General features: G+C 39.2%; 1 protein-coding gene across 7 annotated transcripts in view; it reads left to right on the forward strand.

Moving 5' to 3' along the window:
- The window catches only part of ATRX (ATRX chromatin remodeler), an 86,506-nt gene that overhangs the window by 22,867 nt on the left and 44,763 nt on the right, over positions 1–18,876 (forward strand). For all 7 annotated transcript variants that reach the window (XM_080352389.1, XM_080352390.1, XM_080352391.1 and 4 more), the window contains 5 exons: positions 824–891; positions 3,054–5,971; positions 11,410–11,485; positions 17,887–18,017; positions 18,524–18,727. In XM_080352389.1, coding sequence (XP_080208515.1) covers positions 824–891; positions 3,054–5,971; positions 11,410–11,485; positions 17,887–18,017; positions 18,524–18,727 — 3,397 coding nt within the window. The remainder of the gene's footprint in view (positions 1–823; positions 892–3,053; positions 5,972–11,409; positions 11,486–17,886; positions 18,018–18,523; positions 18,728–18,876) is intronic.

Genomic DNA, 18,876 nt, shown 5'->3' on the forward strand with positions numbered 1-18,876 from the left:
TGTTTTGTTTAGTTTAGTTGAACAGGTGTATAACTGTTGCAGATAAAAGAGCCTAATAATGCTGAATTCAGGTGCTGAAGCCTCTTCTGGATTCTGAATTTGCTGATTCACTGGGTAAAAGGACAGGTTTTAGCTAATAGCTTGTATTAATCCCTGTTCAAAGTAGAGCTTCAAGTCTGGGAGATCTTTACTAGCAACTGGGAGAAAAAAGGACACCTTCAAAATTAAAGAATTCAGCAACTGAAGCCACAGCTGCTGCTAGCTGAGTTGTGTGGGCTTTTTTTTTTTTCTATTGCAAATTTTTCCATGCAGGTATTTAGTTTGCATTTGGAAATTGGAGCTTTGGATGTTAACCAGTATAAATACTGAAGACCTTTTTATTTAAAACCTTATGGGATTGATTGGTACCATAAGGAGCACACAGCTGAAAATTGTAGTTTATGTAAGATTGTGTCAGGGAAGATGTGGTATTGATTTGTCTAGGAAACAGAGATAACTTATAAATTTGAAGAAAAAACTTATAGATGTGAAGAGAAGCATTCAGGTGATGTTCTAAAATACGCAAAGATGCAGCCGTCAAACAGAAGCCTATTTAATTTTCAAATAAACGTTGAGCCGTCTAAATTAAAAGTCATGGGTTAGGACCTGTCACACCTGTGGAAGAGGTTTTTTTTAGATTAACACAAAGGTAAAAGGGTTAGAATGCTGAAGACCTTGCAGCTGCTGCTTTTAATTGCTTGCTTCTAATGCTTGCTGAAATCATATGAATTAATAAAGTCCAGTTGAGATTTAATAAAAAATTCCTTGTCCTATCTCTTTACAGACTTGCTACAAGTATTACATGAGCGATGACATTAGCCGTGATTCAGATGGAATGGATGAACAGTGTAGGTGAGTGTACAAAAACTGAAATAACACTCAGAGCTCCCTTTTTTAAAATACTGAAGTATATCTCTGTCCTTATGTCAAATATCTAAATATGTAATCCAGTCAAAATGGTGTGATCTGCGATGCCTGTGAGCTTACTTGTCAGCCACTTTCAGGTCTTCATTAAAGACTACGCAATCTAGACATAGAGCAAATTTTTTGTTTTCAAATGTGCCTGCAATAGTAATATACCACTAAGGCTATAGAAAGACTTAATTAATTTTACTCTAAAAGAAATAATGTGGGTTTTTTTAATTCGCAGAAGAAACACGGAAAATAAAATTTAATTCTTTATTTAAAATAGGTGCTGAAATTCTCTTTGGATATTACTGACCATTTCAGCTTTGTAGGACAATGGAGGAGTTTGCCTATGTTGATGAGGACTGGGTTAGGGAGCAGTTAGACAATCTGGACATCCATAAATCCATGGGTCCGGATGGGATGCACCCACGGGTGCTGAGGGAGCTGGCTGAGGTCATTACTGGATGGCTCTCCATCATCTTTGCCAAGTCTTGGGAAACGGGAGAGGTGCCTGAGGACTGGAGGAAAGCAAATGTCACTCCAGTCTTGAAAAAGGGCAAGAAGGAGGACCCGGGTAACTCTAGACCGGTCAGCCTCACCTCCATCCCTGGGAAACTGATGGAACGACTTCTCCTTGGTGCCGTCTCACAGCTTATCAGCAGTAAGAGGGTCATTAGGGCGAGTCAACATGGCTTCACCAAGGGGAAGTTGTGCTTGACCAACCTCACTGACTTTTATGAGGACATAACAAGATGGATGGATGATGGCAGAGTGGTGGACGTGATCTACCCTGACTTGAGTAAGGCATTTGACACAGTCTCCCACAGCATCCTTACAGCTAAACTGAGGGAGTGCGGTCTGGATGAGCGGGTAGTGAGGTGGACTGCGAAGTGGCTGAAGGGAAGAAGCCAGAGAGTTGTGGTCAATGGAGCAGAGTCCAGTTGGAGGCCTGGATCTAGTGCAGTGCCTCAGGGGTCAGTACTGGGACCTATATTATTCAATATATTCATCAATGATTTGGACGAGGAAATCGAGTGCACTATCAGCAGGTTTGCTGATGACACCAAGCTGGGAGGAGTGGCTGACACTGGAAGCTGTGCTGCCATCCAGAGACCTGGACAGGCTGGAGAGCTGGGCAGGGAAAAATTGAATGAAATATAACAAGGGCAAGTGTAGAATCTTGTATCTGGGTAGGAACAACCCCAGGTTCCAGTATAAGTTGAGGAATGACCTATTAGAGAGTAGTGTAGGGGAAAGGGACCTGGGGGTGCTGGTGGACAGCAGGATGAGCATGAGCCAGCACTGTGCCCTTGTGGCCAGGAAGGCCAATGGTACCTGGGGTGGATTAGAAGGGGGTGGTTGGTAGATCAGAGAACTTCCCCCTCACCTCTACTCTGCCCTGGGGAAACCACACCTGGAATATTGTGTCCAGTTGTGGCCCCTCAGTCCTACTGGAGAGAGTCCAGTGCAGGGTAATAAAGATGCTGCAGGGAGTGGAGCATCTCCCTTATGAGGAAAGGCTGAGGGAGCTGGGGCTCTGGAGCTAGACAAGAGGAGACTGAGGGGTGACTCATTAATGTTTACAGATATACAAAGAGTGAGTGTCAGGAGGATGGAGCCAGGCTCTTCTTGGTGACAACCAATGATAGGACAAGGGGTAATGGGTTCAAACTTAAATTTGAGAAGAAACTTCTTCTCAAGTAGGGGTGACAGAACAGTGGAACAGGCTGCCCAGGGAGGTTGTGGAGTCTCCTACTCTGGAGACATTCAAACCTGTCTGGACACCTTCCTATGTAACCTCATCTGGGTGTTCCTGCTCCGGGAGGGAGATTAGACTCGATGATCTTTCAAGGTCCCTTCCAATCCTTGACATTCTGTAATTCTGTGTGATTCTATGATACCTTAATTTTCCAGCTTTCCAATTCTCAATTGAGTGCTTTTCAGTCATGCTTTTAATAGTGTTTTCAATTAATGGATATCTTTTTATCACTCGAAATTTCAAAATGCAAATTCTTTATCAAATAGTGAAAAATATGTGAGCTTCTCAAATTTGTCACCTTGTGATATGGAAATAAGACTCTTATATTTCTTATGTCTCATTTCAGGTGGTGTGCTGAAGGTGGAAATCTGATTTGCTGTGACTTTTGCCATAACGCCTTCTGTAAAAAGTGCATTTTGCGCAACCTGGGTCGAAAGGAGTTATCGACTATATTGGATGAAAATAGCCAGTGGCACTGCTATAGTTGCCAGCCAGAGCCTTTGTTGGACTTGGTCACTGCCTGTGACAGTGTCTTTGAAAATTTAGAACAGTTACTGCAACAAAACAAAAAAAAGATCAGAGTTGAAAGTGAAAAAAGTAAAATATATGACCATACAGTCAAGTTTTCTCCAAAGAGAAATAATTCAAGTTGTAATGGTGAAGAAAAAAAACTAGATGATTCACATTCAGGTTCACTAACACATTCTTATAAAGCACTAATGATGCCAAAAGACTTGCTTAAGAAAACAAAAAAGCTGGTTGAAGCTACAGCAAATCTGAATTCGAGCTTTTCAAGCTTTTTGAAAAATGCTGCAGAAATGAGCCCAGCTGTGCAACTTTGTCAGCTAAAAGCTTATAAATCTGTGTTGAGTGACGTGAAAAAAGCTTGTCTGGCACTAGAAGAAGGCCTGAACCTGGAGATTGAAGCTTTGACTGTTAAAATCAAAGACAAAAATACCAAAGAGAAAAAAACTGATGTTAGAACAGAAAAAAATGAGGTGAAAAAAGATGAAGGAAAGGAACAGGTGGCATTAAAAGAGGATGACACCGAAAAGACAGGGAAAAAAGTATCAGAACAGCCTGACGGTGAGCCCATGGATCAAAGTGTTCCAACAGTGGAACAAACGGATAACAAGCGCACTTCTGGGGAAGATAAAAGGTCTGGCAGAAATGAAGAACCTCAGTATGAACCTAATAGTACAGAGGCTTTAGACATGGATATTGTGTCCATTCCCTCATCTGTTCCTGAAGATATTTTTGAGACTCTAGAATCTGCTATGGAGGTTCAGGTTGCATCAGAGGAGCAAGACAATGGAAATACAGGAACAGATCACGAGACTCTAAATTCAAATACGAAAGTGAACGCTCCTGCGAAAGATACCAAAGGTGGTACTAAATTAAAATCATCGGCTAAAGGGACAAAAGAATTGATTGTAAAATTAACTCCCGTTTCCCTCTCAGAGTCTCCAGTTAAAGCTGAAAATCCAGACAGCCATCTAGAAAAGGGAAATAAGGATGCTGATGTAGCATCTAAAGCAGAAAATTCCGATTCCGTAAAACAAAATCATGATGCTGGCAGTAAGCCTTCGCCGGAGAATGAAGCTGCCTCACCTGTGGAGGAATCTGATCTCAGGAGATCACCACGCGTGAAGACCACTCCCCTGCGGCGCCAAACGGACATCAACCCCTTAACATCCAATTCAGAAGAAGATAGCAATGACACCTGTAATGACAAACGTAAGAGGAAATCATCCAAGCAACCAAGGAGGAAAAACGATAAAAGAAATTCTTCTGACAGTGCTGTTGATGGTCCTAGCCCTAATAAACTTTCTAAATCAAAAAAGCCATTTGCATTAGATCAGAGCTCAGATTCTGATGAGATGCCAGCTGTTCTTAAAGAAGTTGCGATGATGAGTCACAGTTCTTCGGATATTGATAGCAATAGTGAAGCACCAACAAAAGATCAGAAGGCTTCAGGTTTTCTAAAGGATCAACCAGTAAAGGATGAAAATGGAAAACGAAAAAGAAAAAATTCCAGTTCTGGTTCTGATTTAGATGCTAAAAGAGGCAAATCAGCTAAAAATTCTGCTGCTGCTAAAAAGAAACGACAGAACTATTCAGATTCTTCAAACTATGATTCTGAATTAGAAAAAGAAATCAAGATTTTGAGTAAAATTGAGTCTGCAAAAAAAGCTAAGAAAAAATACTCGCGAAAAGAAGATAGTTATGATTCCTCTGAAGAAGAGCAGAGGAAAAAAGTAAGTAGTAAGAGAAGGTTAAATTTGAAGAAACAGAGAGAGAAATCTTCTGAAGATGATGATGCTGAGAAGTCTTCCCCAGAGAAGGAGAGTAGTCGTTCTTCTAAAGATAAAAAAACTGCTAAGGGGTCAGCTGCTAAGGAGAGAATAACCAGAGACTTAAAAGAAAAAACTGTCAAGGGAAAGCGGGATGAGTCTTCTGATGCTGAGAAGTCTTCACTGGAGAAAGAAGAGAGTTGTCCTAAAGGTGTCAAGAAAACTGAAGATAAGAAGAGCAAGGATAAGAAAACGAAAAAGGCACTGGAAGATTCTTCTTCAGAGAGTACTGAGAAATCTACAAAGAAAGAGCAAGATTTAGATTCTTCGAAAGACAGATTGAAAAATAAAAAAGGAACTGAAAGCAAAGCGAAGCAATCTGAAAAACTGAAAAAGAAAAGTTACAAGAAAGAACAAGATGATTCCTCATCTGACGTTGAAAAGTCATCTCCAGAGAAAGGAAGTTGCAATTCTTCTGAAAATGACAAAACTCAAAATCAACCAGCGTTTAAAGAAAATAAAAGGAGGAATTTAAGAGAGAGAGTATCTAAAAGAGTCCAAATGGATTTATCCTCTGATGCTGAGAAATCTCCTCTAAAAGAGGAGAGTTCTTCTGAAGACGCTGTGCGAAGTAAAAGGCAAACTAAAGCTAAAGAAAAGAAAAAAATAAGTCACAAAAAGAAAATTTCCAAGAAGGAACAGAATGACTCATTGTCGTCTTCTGATGAGGAGTCTTATGAAGAGAGTAAGAAAAAGATTAAAAGAGGCTCAGTGAAAGAAAGTAAAAAGGGTAACTTGAAAAAGAAAGAGTCAAAAAAGAAGGTGGTTGTCACTTCCTCTTCCTCATCTGATAAGGAAGAAAATGATGAACAGAATTCAACAGGGGATGGAAGCAGTGATGAGCAGAAAATTATGCCAGTGACTGAAAACTTAATGCTGTCTGCTGGTGCAGGATTTTGTCAGTCATCAGGTGTGCAAAAGATATTCATCTAAAAGTATTATTAATATGCTAATAGAGGAAATTTGTAAGATTTGGGTAACACTTAATGTAGAAGTTTAAATATTCATTTAGATGTTTGCAGCCGGTCAGGTTTCTTGATACTGACTCGGAAGCGCCCATTTCAATTTGTGCGGCCTGTCCCTTGTGGAGAAAAGGATGTCACTGTAAATGGAGAGGCTGGAGACGCTGCAGTCTGTGATTCCAGCCAGTATTTCCTTGCAGCACAGCTTTCAAAAGGCTGTTCCTCGCTTTGGCTGCCCAGATACTGTTCAGCAGAAGGTGGTTGTAAGCAGCAAGTATCTGGTGAACTCAAATTTGTCAGCTCCTGGTTTAGCACTAGAGATGGCTCTGGAGTCTGGTGGCATTGTGGTGTACATGGTAAAAATCAAGCAGATGATCTTTGTACCTCACAAGACCCATGTAGCTGTAGAGCAGCTGGTATTGGTTAACAGGAATCTGCCATTGCTTATTGTTTTCATAGCAGGTTTAATAGTAATAATTATTTTTCTTGCCGAGATAAAACTACTTCATCAGTGTCTTATATCCTTAGGAAATTCAGAACTGCTGAATTGGAAACTTAGATTTAAAGAACTTAAAAAGGAAGGGCAGTTTTCACATTACATGGACGTTAGCCGTGTTTTTAATAAATAAGTTTAAACTAGGAAAAATGAAATCTATTTGCTCTTTTAATTACCATGACAGGTATATTGTATTCTATTTGTTTAGGAAGTCAAGGAAGGGAGCCAGGACACCTGCGTGGTTAAACAGGGAACTGCTGGGTATGCTCAAGTGGAAGAGGAGAGTTTCTAGATCATGGAAGGAGGGGTTGGCCACTTGGGGAGAATATAAGGCTGTTGTCAAAGGGCGTAGGGAGGCAACTAGGAAAGCTAAGGCCTCCTTAGAATTAAACCTGGTGAGAAGGGTCAAGGACAACAGGAAGAGCTTTTTCCAACACATGGCAGAGAAAACTAACAGCAGAGGCAATGTAGGCCCACTGATGAACGAGGTGTGTGCCCTGGTGACAGAAGATACAGAGAAAGCAGAGTTACTGAACGCCTTCTTTGTCTCTGTCTGCTCTGCCGGAGGCTGTCCTGAGGAGCCCCGTACCGCTGAGGCACCAGAGGAAGGCAGGACAATGGAGGAGTTTGCCTGGGTTGATGAGGACTGGGTTAGGGAGCAGTTAGGCAATGTGGACATCCATAAATCCATGGGTCCGGATGAACCTGCGGGTACTGAGGGAGCTGGCTGAGGTCATTGCTAGACCGCCCTCCATCATCTTTGCCAAGTCTTGGGAAATGGGAGAGGTGCCTGAGGACTGAAGGAAAGCAAATGTCACTCTAGTCTTGAAAAAGGGCAAGAAGGTGGACCCGGGTGACTATAGGCCGGTCAGCCTCACCTCCATCCCTGGGAAACTGATGGAACGACTTCTTGGTGCCATCTCAAGGCGTATCAGGGATACGAGGGTCCTTAGGGGCAGTCAACATGGCTTCACCAAGGGGAAGTCGTGCTTGACCAACCTCATTGACTTTTATGAGGACATAACAAGATGGATGGATGATGGCAGAGCAGTGGACGTGATCTACCCTGACTTGAGTAAGGCATTTGACACAGTCTCCCACAGCATCCTCACAGCTAAACTGAGGGAGTGCGATCTGGATGTCCAGGTAGTGAGGTGGACTGCGAAGTGGCTGAAGGGAAGAAGCCAGAGAGTTGCGGTCAATGGAGCAGAGTCCTGTTGGCGGCCTGGATCTAGTGCAGTGCCTCAGGGGTCAGTACTGGGACCTATATTATTCAATATATTCATCAATGATTTGGACGAGGAAATCGAGTGCACTATCAGCAAGTTTGCTAATGACACAAAGCTGAGAGGAGTGGCTGACACTGGAAGCTGTGCTGCCATCAGAGACCTGGACAGGCTGGAGAGCTGGGCAGGGAAAAATTGAATGAAATATAACAAGGGCAGGTGTAGAGTCTTGTATCTGGGTAGGAACAACCCCAGGTTCTAGTATAAGTTGAGGAATGACCTATTAGAGAGTAGTGTAGGGGAAAGGGACCTGGGGGTGCTGGTGGACAGCAGGATGAGCATGAGCCAGCACTGTGCCCTTGTGGCCAGGAAGGCCAATGGTACCTGGGGTGGATTAGAAGGGGGGTGGTCAGTAGGTCAGAGGGGTTCTCCTGCCCCTCTACTCTGCCCTGGGGAGACCACACCTGGAATATTGTGTCCAGTTGTGGCCCCTCAGTTCCAGCAGGACAGGGAACTGCTGGAGAGAGTCCAGCGCAGCCACCAAGATGCTGCAGGGAGTGGAGCATCTCCCGTGTGAGGAAAGGCTGAGGGAGCTGGGGCTCTTGAGCTTGGAGGAGACTGAGGGGTGACCTCATTCATGGGGATCAATATGGAAAGGGTGAGTGTCAGGAGGATGGAGCCAGGCTCTTCTTGGTGACAACCAATGATAGGACAAGGGGTAATGGATTCAAACTGGTACACAAAAGGTTCCACTTAAAATTTGAAAAGAAATTTCTCAGTAAAAGTGACAGAACAGTGGAACAGGCTGCCCAGGGAGGTTGTGGAGTCTCCTTCTCTGCAGACATTCCAACCTGCCTGGACACCTTCCTGTGTAACCTCATCTGGGTGTTCTTGCTCCAGTGGGGGGATTGGACTAGATGATCTTTTGAGGTCCCTTCCAATCCCTGACATTCTGTAATTCTGTTTGCTTTTAACGGTGTTTCATAGAACTTTCTGTATGTGATGTTAGTGTAACTGTTGGCTCAGATACAGTAGTTTGCGAAGCTGCAAGTAAAATGAATAAAATGGCAGTTTATTTATGAAGACAGCAGAAAGGACATACTTGCATTTTGGCTTTCCTGGAAAGCCCTTGTAGGCAGACACTAAATGCAAAATTAGATGATTCTTATTGTAGTTTCTTTAAAATCAAAACAAACAACAAAAAACCTATACATGACACCCTGCCTCCAACAGACAGAACACTCAAATTTTAAGTTAAACATAACGTTCTTTTTTCCTACCAACTTGCTGCTGAGCCACTTGCTCCTGAAGTTTTCCTGCAGTTTAGTTTCTGGACAGTTGTTACTCTTTGCCAATGTAGAGGTTACTTTTCCCTGGTGCTGTGCTGCTTTGGATTTAGAGCCCTGTAAGAAAGCAAAGTTTGATTCTTGGTGTTTTGGATCATTGTAGAGTGACAGCTGGAAAATAAGTTTCTTATTCTGCATACTATATAGCCCTTTAATGTCTATTTTTCAAGGTCCTCTGATGCAGTACATTTATTTGCATCTCTGTGCATGCAGTACTGGGACCTTTAGGGCTTTTCCTGCCAAAACCAAGTTTTCCTCAATGATGCCACTGCTGGGGGAGGTTGCAAATAATGAGTGTTTTGTGTAGTGATGAGCTGGTGTCTTGTGTGTGGTATAATAGCTGCCAGCCTGGTAAAACACTCTCCCTAGGTAGTCGATTGATGGTTCCAGGTGACAGTAACCCATATGTAACAGTTCTCAGCATCACTGGACCATCAAAGAAAAATACTTTGAAAATAAAATTGCTCAGGTACAGTGTATGTTCACAGACTTGGTATTGAAATGGTCCAGGAGGAAAATGTTGGTTGTAATATATCAGATGGTGTCTGAGGCAGTGGGAGCAGTTGTTTTATTTGCAAGTCACAGGTGGAAAGATTGGATAATTATTGGATGGGACAGACAGATAAGAGTGTACAAATTGGAAAAATTAGATAGTGATGTGGGATGATTGACAATAAAGTCAGATTGAGAGAGTATTGGTTTCTTTTAGCCTGGAGAGAGAATGCTAAAAATGGGGAGTCTTAATTGCTGTCTCTAATCACCTAATGAGTAGTTATAGAGAAGGCTGAGCCAGATGCATGACAAAATAATGAGAGGCTGTGGATACAAGTTTTCACAAGGAGAAATCTGATTAGATATTAGGAAAAAATTCTGTAAATTGAGAATGGTCAAAGCCTGAAACTGATTGCCCTGTAAAATATTAAAATCCTTGTCCTTGGAAATATTTAAAACTTGACTGGCCAAGGCCCTGAGAAAACTGACCTCACTTTGGAGCTAGCTCTGCTGTGAGGGTGGAGTTGGAGTAGGTGGTGTCCAGAGGTCTCTTCCAGCATTACTTATTGTATGGTTCTCTGAGAATCTGCCTTGGTTGTATTATTTTAAGAGGAGCCAAACTTACATTTTCTCTTCAGATTGCTTTTGGCTTAATAGGTGAATAAATAAATGAGTCTTTTTTGTGTCTGAACAAGGTAGGTAGATCGTTGAATGAGACTTAGAATCTGGTTTAACCAACAGGATACTTACGTTTATCGAAGCCTAAGAGTGAGGAACTTTTTGTGATCACCTCTTTTGCAGTCCTGTGAGATATCAGCCTAGTGGTAACTCCAGGACAAGCGTATGTTTAAAGCAACTTGGAGCAAGCCTCTGACGGCCTGGTTTTAGTGCACTCCGCACAGGTAGAAAACAAACAGTAGAGATTAGGAATGAGCGGATCTCAGCTCAATAGGATTTTAAGGTCTCTTTTCCTCAGCCTAATTTTAATAATTAGATTTGTTTTACCAGAAGAACAAGAGAAAAGAAAGGGGAAAGGCTTAGGAGTGTGCTAGAAATAATGTGAATTCCTCAGTTTAGCCAGGAGAGTGCAAAGGAGTTCAGAGGCAGGTATCATACTGTGCTGTTCTTTCTCTTTTATGTGTCCCGTGCTCTTGGGTTTGATGTGTTACCCATATGAGACAGTATCCATGTAATACAACTGAATTTTGATATTTGCAGTAGGGATAGCATGAGTAGTTTTCAAAATGTAAGTCTTCACACAGGCACAACAGATGTACATGCATTGTATTTGATACTCTGAAAGCAAAAATAGACAAGGATTATCGTTCTCGAGTACTTCTTAATGGCAGCAGAGGAGCTTGTAGGTTTGGTGATTCTGTAATATATTTATTTGGATCTTCTTTTCAATTTACACAGATCAACTAGTGGAGCTTCTGAAATGGAGCTAGTAACTTCCTAGGAAACTTAGTTCTTAAATCCTAAGTGGAATATTCAGCCTCTGGATGTTTCGGTGTAAAATAAAAAAAATCACAGTATGTGTTGTAATAAGGAGCTAGTTGCAAGTTGTGTGTAGTAGCAAGCATAATGTGAGTTAAAGTGCTGCCTGACAAACCAGATACTTTTATTAATAAACATTTTTGGTTTTTCTGTGTCAAGATATGTAACTGACTTTTTTTGTTGGCTACTGGAAAAGTGGTGGTACTACCAAGCTATTTTTATGTGGGGATTCTTGACGGAGAGACCAGTTCATATGCTGTGTTGTTTATTGCTGATTTTACATGTATTAAGTGTTCATGGGTTTTTTTGGTTTCCCCTTCCTTCCTCAGGAGATGAGGGAGAGACTAAATCAAGGACTGTTCCAGTGGAGGAGGAGGAAGATGACGATGATGATCCCGAGAATAGGTATGATACCATCCGTAAGATTATAACACACCCTAGGCGTGGGCGCAAACCGGCGCAACGGAAGAGCAAGCAGGTTGTAAAAACCACGACTGCCTGCCTTGTAAAGACTCGCTCACGGGCTTCCCGCAAGTTTGAACAAGGGGCCAGAAAACAGAGGCCAAAATCCAGAAATGCAAAGAAAGTTTTTAGAAGTGCGAGCTAACACACCTTGCATAGGGTGTGTTATAAATGCACTACAGCACGGTCCATTTTATGTTCCCATTGCAAGTATTTCATTCAGGCAGGTAAAAACCTACTGCTGAGAAATGTTAATTTCAGCTAGTTTTATGAATAGAAGGTAAAAATTTGCATCTGTGCCATATGCAGTGCTGAAATATTTGCAGATTGAACTTGGTTATTACTGTTACGTAATTTGCTTTTTAATTGAAACACCTTTTCTCAATAAAGAGAAAACACAAATATGGGGAAAGCAGTATTAGGTATTTTCAGTTGTTGAATAAACTGAGTTTTAATTCATTAAGGAATACCTGCAGTGACTAATGTGATAGTTAAGGCGCTGATTCTACGAGCACTGTGCATAGGCTCAACTGGTATCAAAGAGATTAATTATACATAACAATTTTAAGTCTTTGCATAGATATTTTCAGAATTGTGGCTTATATGTATTGCTTCAGTTTCAAGTTCAAGGAAAATGAATCCTTGTAAGGTATAATATAGTTAGACATGTCAGACTTCACCAGTACCATTGTAGCTATCAAAATTAACCTGGCTAGAAAATGTAAAAGCTTCTTTTCCTAATGAGTGAATGCACAACATGAAGTATCGCTCAATTGCGAGCTGCAGTTTCATTTTGGAACTTATTGTAGTTAGACTACAGAGTTCAATACATTTTTACACAGTATTTCAGAACCTTTTTTTTTCCATATAGCATGTATATGGGACCAGCTTCATAGCTTTGCACAGTTGCTGATGGAGCCTTTTTCGGCTCCTGAGCCTTACTAGTTTAGGGGATGATATCTTTGTTTTTTTTGGAGTTATATGTTTTGACCTGTGGCTGAAGTAAATTTTCAAAGCACTTTTATAGCCTTTACAGAGCTCAGTTTGGCATCAAAATGTTGCTGCTGATGTAGTTATTGCTTGTTTTTAGTCACTGAATTTTAATCAAATAATTCAATTTTTAAAGAAAGATGATCTTAGGGACTCGACAGCACAGGATCATAAGCAGAACATGTAAACTTTGGTAACAGGAGATCTTTTTAAAACTTTTTCTTCCTTTTTTGTTTTGTTTCTCAAGTGTTTCTGGTTGATAACTAAACCAATACACTTTTGTCTAAGCTAAGTGCTTACCATAAAAATGTTACTGACAGATCTTAGTTTAAGAGCTATATTGGGAATTGAGTTAACCCAATTGATAACAAACAAATCAGTTATGACTTTGAGGTTGAAAGATCCATTTCTGTACTTTGTTTTTAAGCTGAAGCATTGTTGGAAGTTTTTATTTAGGGAATAATTTGAATATCTATTTATAAGATGGGGAGGTATTTTGTCAATAAACAGCTTTGTCAACCTTCAGACCTGTTAACTGGTGACTGCAGTCTGATTTTACATTCATCGTGCATTGTACTTGGCACCAAACCCAGATATATAAAATGTAAAAAGATGGAACAAATTTCAAGACATTAAAAGCTTGTTCTTCTGTTTACTCAACACAAAGTGTTTAAATAGTTTACCTATTATTCAGATAAGTTGCCTATTTTCTTCCAGGCCAAAGAGGGTACGTAGTAGTGTGGGGACTCTCATGTTTGCAAGTCCTTAGTTTAGATGTTCTGTTATTTGCATACCTTTGGATGTGCATGACATGAATATTAATAGTCTGGAAATTATCTTTGCCAAAATGCAATATCTAAGTGGGTCATAATGTGACATACAGTACTGTATGGTTTCATCTGATATTGTGTAATTATCTATTATTGGTCCTTCTGATCTTATAAATGGTACTGTTTTAATGTGTTTGCAGTAGTTTTGTTTATTAAGAAGTTAATAGTGTATTTAATGCAGAATGCCTTTAAGTATTTGATGGTTGCAATAAATTTTTGTAAAACGTTTTTCTTGTCCAAGCATTTAATTTAATACAACTCTGACAGCTTGAAAATCGGACTGTTTCAATGAAGACAGTACAGTCTTTAGAACAAGGTGTTTGGCAGTTTTCACTATTTTTTTTAAACATGTATGACATTTCATCCAAATACTCATCTCTTAAAATATATGTTACATGGTTCAACATTTTTGAGTGATATACCAAAGGGCCATTTAATTCAGTAGTGTTGTAGCTGAAAGAATGGTGGCTTTTATTAGCCACATAAAAACATCCTCCCCCCACACACCCTAAGAGGCTTGTTTTGGGCACCCTTCTTTCTACATATAATTAGTAGGTATTTATGGGCACTACGTGTGAGTCAATATAATCTAATTGGTGGTAAAACATCTTGATATTTAACTAATATTTAAAATTATGACTTTGTAAGAAGAAAAATTATTTTTACAGTGGTAGATTGTCTCACCAAGATTTTTGACAATCTATGAATGAGTCCATTGCATTTGCACTCTAAAGTTCATGAATAACAATGGTGCAAATTATCATGTGGACTTAACTCTGCATCATGAGAGGCTGTACCTACTATTCCATTTTTGCTGAGATGTCTGAGGGATAGTACTATACTGTGACTATGCAACTCCTGGGCAACTTACAGTTTGCCTGTCTCTTTTAAAAAATGTTCTCTTCTAGCGTAAGTTAAAAAATGTATAGTAACCAATTCAGTATTTATAAAATTATATTGTTGGTGTCATTCTTACAAACGTTAAATATTTGAATCTTGATTTCTATAAAATGATACATCTATAATGTTATTTTATTCTGGAGTTGTTTTTATATGTCCTGGTTAAGATTCCAGTCCCATTCTGTAAGGCAGCGTATAAATACGTATTGGGAAAACATCCTTTATACAAATCTCACCTCACGTTTAAATAGATGGAGTGGGTAGGCAATGTGACGCGCTCAAGGTCACAGCAGATAAGTGGCAGAAATGAATGAAATGCAGAAACAACTTTGGTTTTTTTGCTGCCTGAAGTCCCATGCTGGAGCTCATTGCTCTCTGTGCCTCTTAATTTATGTTTATAGTGTTCAACTGTTACATCTAGTTGGCCAAGAATATCTTTTATGTCCTTGACTCAAGTAAATATTATGGTGTCTCTTGGTTTTCATGGGCTTCTCTGGAAGAATGTGAGCAGGGGAGCTTTCACACTATCAGAGCTTGTTTTTCTTGGTACTTGCAGTTGGATGTTTATCCAAATATTAAAATGTTAGCTAGCATGTGAAGCCTCTTAGCTTAGAAACCTGGTCACTTTAAATGTGTTTCTATCTCCAAATAGGAATGTGACATATTATCTGAGCCACATATAATTTAATTTAAAACCAGTTTCAAGTGTCCAGTACTCAATTTATTCTAACGCCTGTGGGCCATTTGTTACGTCAGTCATTTGTCAGATGCATTTACAAGACTTAATCTGTTTGATTCTAATATTGCTTACACTTTTAATCCCTATCAGATACATAGTTATATTAAAAATAGGGATCTTTAAAATTCTGAATGTCTCAACAATGTCTTACGTGTAGAACATGTAGAAGAGGATGCTGCTTTTTGCACTAAAGAAACAGGTCCTACTCAGTTTGGTTCAAAGTGATTGAGTCTTGATCCTAGCTAAAAGATGTCTAATTTTCGATCTCAGAGTATAAAAACAATAGCTTATCAATATTATTATAAATAATGATTTGGAAACTAATAAGTTTACCCAGTCCGGTTGGTGATTATGATGATGATTAGTAGGAAAATAACAGCATCTTCTATTTATGGATAGTAGACTTTGTGTGTGATTTTTAGGTGAATGATACATTTGCACTTTTTTGATTTAAAAAAAAATTCATAAAAGAGCAAATAAAAATGTACATCTTCGCTTGTTAAGAACAAAGTCAGCCTTCTTTAAAAAATGTATAAATGAATTTTTAAAAATGACTTATGTCAAAGGTAAGTATTGTTATCCGTATACGAGTTGTGTTAACTTTGCTAATGCGAAATAAGCCAGTATTACTAGGCAGTACTTTCTGGATTGAATTTTAAAATTTTGCAGTTCTTTTTAGTGTTTCTGGTTTGTTTTGTTTTGCAAAGCAAAACTTTGATGATGATACTGTTATTTTTTTAAACAAGAAAAGTAGCTGCTGTCTCTATTTCCTGGAGTAGGATTCATGGTTAAAAATTTACGTTAAAAGCTTTTAAAGGGAACCAACCTATGATATCCCAAGCAGTTCCGTTTTGAAGAAAAAGTTCTTCTGACCATTAAGAGATGGAAGAAATATAGTCTCAATTTCTTATGTAAGGAGCCATTTATTCCTGTTGCTACTATACTCAACGTGTTGGGGTTAAAAAACAAACACAGAAAAAAACCCCAAAGTCCCTTTTCCAAATTCTCGGGAAGGAACTAATGCAAAAAACATTTGGAAGAGGATGCTACTTATCCAGGGACTTCAGTAAAGTTTTCATTGCTGTGATCTGTTGATATGTTGGAATTAAAGCTTACTAAGAGCGCTGCATTTTAAAGGTTTAATCCGCTATTTCTTCACAAGCCATTTCTCAAAAGAGGGGGAATGTTTTGGATGCTGATGCATAATCTGTGACTACTCACTGAGCAGTCTTAAGTGTTTGTTAAACCATTTTTACTTCCATCTTTTAATAATAACTGAATATACATTAAGTGCTAGAATCTTCTCGAAAAATATACTGCCACTAAAAAAATAGAAAATACTGTATACAGTGTTAGGTAAGATACCTTGGGACAATTCCCATTGAAAAGATCCTTTGGTTTAGGGGCACATTGCATGCTGAAAAATGAAATGCAGATTCTTTAAAACCTACTACTTCATTGTCTAATGTATCAGAAGCTGCACTTAGAAGATCACTGTTGCTTTGCCATTTCCAAGTGGTTCAGTTCCCTGGGTTTTGAACTGTTGTTTTGACTGGTATAAAAGCTTCCCCATTCTAAACTGTGTACGTAATTACACACATATACATTAGTTCTCCTGAAAGACAAAACAGACCAGATTTGACCTGGGGAAAAAAAACCCCTTCATTTAAAGTTGACAACCATGGAGTGAAAAATATTTCCAACATTTATAGGAGGAAGGCCTGATATCATTCTTTCAGTTTGTTTTCTTTTTCCCCTGCAACTATGAGTTTGTGGATAAGTCCTGTATTTTCCTGTGCTTTTGACATAGTTTATATTTTGCTTTGGATAGATTTACATAGGGTTTTTTTTCTCTCTCTCTTTTTTTTTAAATATTGCAAGAGCATCTAAAGAAATAGTTATCCCATAACTTCTTGTATGTTAGCTGGAAACGTTCTTGTGCTGAAACAAAACTGAGAGAAGCTGAGCGAACAGTTTGTGGAACAGGAAATAAGATCATATTTTTCCTTTGAAGTTTAGGTCTAGAATGTTTTATCAAACCTCTTCCCGTGTGTGTGTATATACCCAGATATATTTTTGCTATAGTTGCTGTAAGGCCAGCGCTTGTAGTTCCATGAGGGATTCAGTGTGGGTTTTTTTCCCGAGGCACTTAATATCAGTTCATCTTGAGACGTCGGGAGTTGCTTCAATTACTACGGCATCGCTTTTGCAGCAGGGTGAGCCCATGCAATTAGAATGGTATCACAGCTAAGGCAAGCTGTGGAGAGGTAGGGGAATAAATACTTCTTCTCTTTTTAACCTGTGCGTTCGTGCATATTGCAGTACTCTTTTTCTCCTTGTTTAAAACACGCCGTCAGTGATACGCTGGTTTTAAAACTATTCCTGTTTACATGCACTAGTTGAGTAGGTTCAGTGCCTCAGGAAATGAATCTCATGGGTTTAAATCAAGCAGGATAACCATTTTTGGGGGAAATTATTTGAGTATTAGGATTTGGCCTGCAGCATCTTCATGTTCTTGTTACAGCCAGAACTCATAGAGGTGCCTATCCCAGACCTGACAAGAATCTGTCCATGTAGACGGTGAATACAGTGAAATGTTGAAGTTAGTACCTTTCATAGCTATCTGTAGTTGTTCTGTAAAGCATAAAACTTTTTTTAAAAGCATTGTACAGGTTTCCTTTCTAAAAGCCAGTTAACACGTTACATTTAACATGAGATTTTTGCTGATATATCCTGTCTTACCGCAATGACTTGTCATCATGTGTCCTTTTTTAGTTCGGCTTTCAACCTTTTTTTTGAAGTTCTGAATGGTATAGGATTACACTTATCATTCATAGATTTACTTGAACAATGGAATAAATAGTTTTTTCTGTTTTACTTCAAAGAATTGCCAAGAAAATGCTTTTAGAAGAAATCAAAGCTAATCTTAGCTCTGATGAGGAGGCATCTTCAGATGATGAATCGGATGAAGGAAAAAAGAAACGTGGAAAGCAAAATGAACACGCAGGAGATGCTGGTGAGCACCAAAAAGCACCTGGGAAAAAGTGCTGTAGAGCCTGTCTTAATTTCAAAGATGACTTGGGGAAATTATTAAAGTTTCTTCTTTCAACAAAAACAGTCATTCATGTTGATAGGTAGTTGCCACATAGAGGCCAATGTACATTATCATGAGATTATCATCTCTTTTATGCTTCTGTAAGTGTATTTTTTGTTAATAATCTGGTTTTTGTAACCAATTCAGAAGTCCTAAAGATTTGTGACGAATAACGTATACAGAACAGAAAGACGTGCAAACGCACGGGAGAGATTTGATTAACATGTGCAGTCATTGCAACAGACAATCCAACTGTTCAGGCATTGTAAAAGACTTAAAATTTGAGGGAGCAGTGGTATGTTGTTGCCTATAATTTCCTGGAAAAGCACAGAACGTAGCCTAAATTAATTTAGATTTTAATTCTTGCAAAATTTAAATAAGAAAAAAATGACCAGTGTGCATGTTGTACTGACTCTTATCTCTGACAGGAGGGAATAAAAAAGAAGCTAATTCTGAATCAGATTCTGAGGAAGAGGAAGAGGAAGAGGAAGAAGAAGAAAAATCAAAGAAGCCAAGATACAGACACAGGCTGCTGAGGCACAAGCTGACAGTGAGCGAAGGAGAATCTGGTGAAGAAAAAAAGGTGAAACCAAAAGAGAAAAAAGAAGGGAAGCGCAGAAATAGAAGGAAAGGTACATAACCCAAATGTTTTTTGTCACAGAAGGTGCTTGCTTCTATAAAATAGGTCCAAAGCATGTCAGAATGGAAACCTGAAACTCCATAATTCTCTCTATAAACTTATTTGTATATTAAATCTAGAATTCTTTTACCTGTCTTTGAT

The sequence above is a fragment of the Nesoenas mayeri genome (assembly GCF_963082525.1).
Source record: "Nesoenas mayeri genome assembly, chromosome: 13".
Lineage (NCBI taxonomy): Eukaryota > Metazoa > Chordata > Aves > Columbiformes > Columbidae > Nesoenas > Nesoenas mayeri.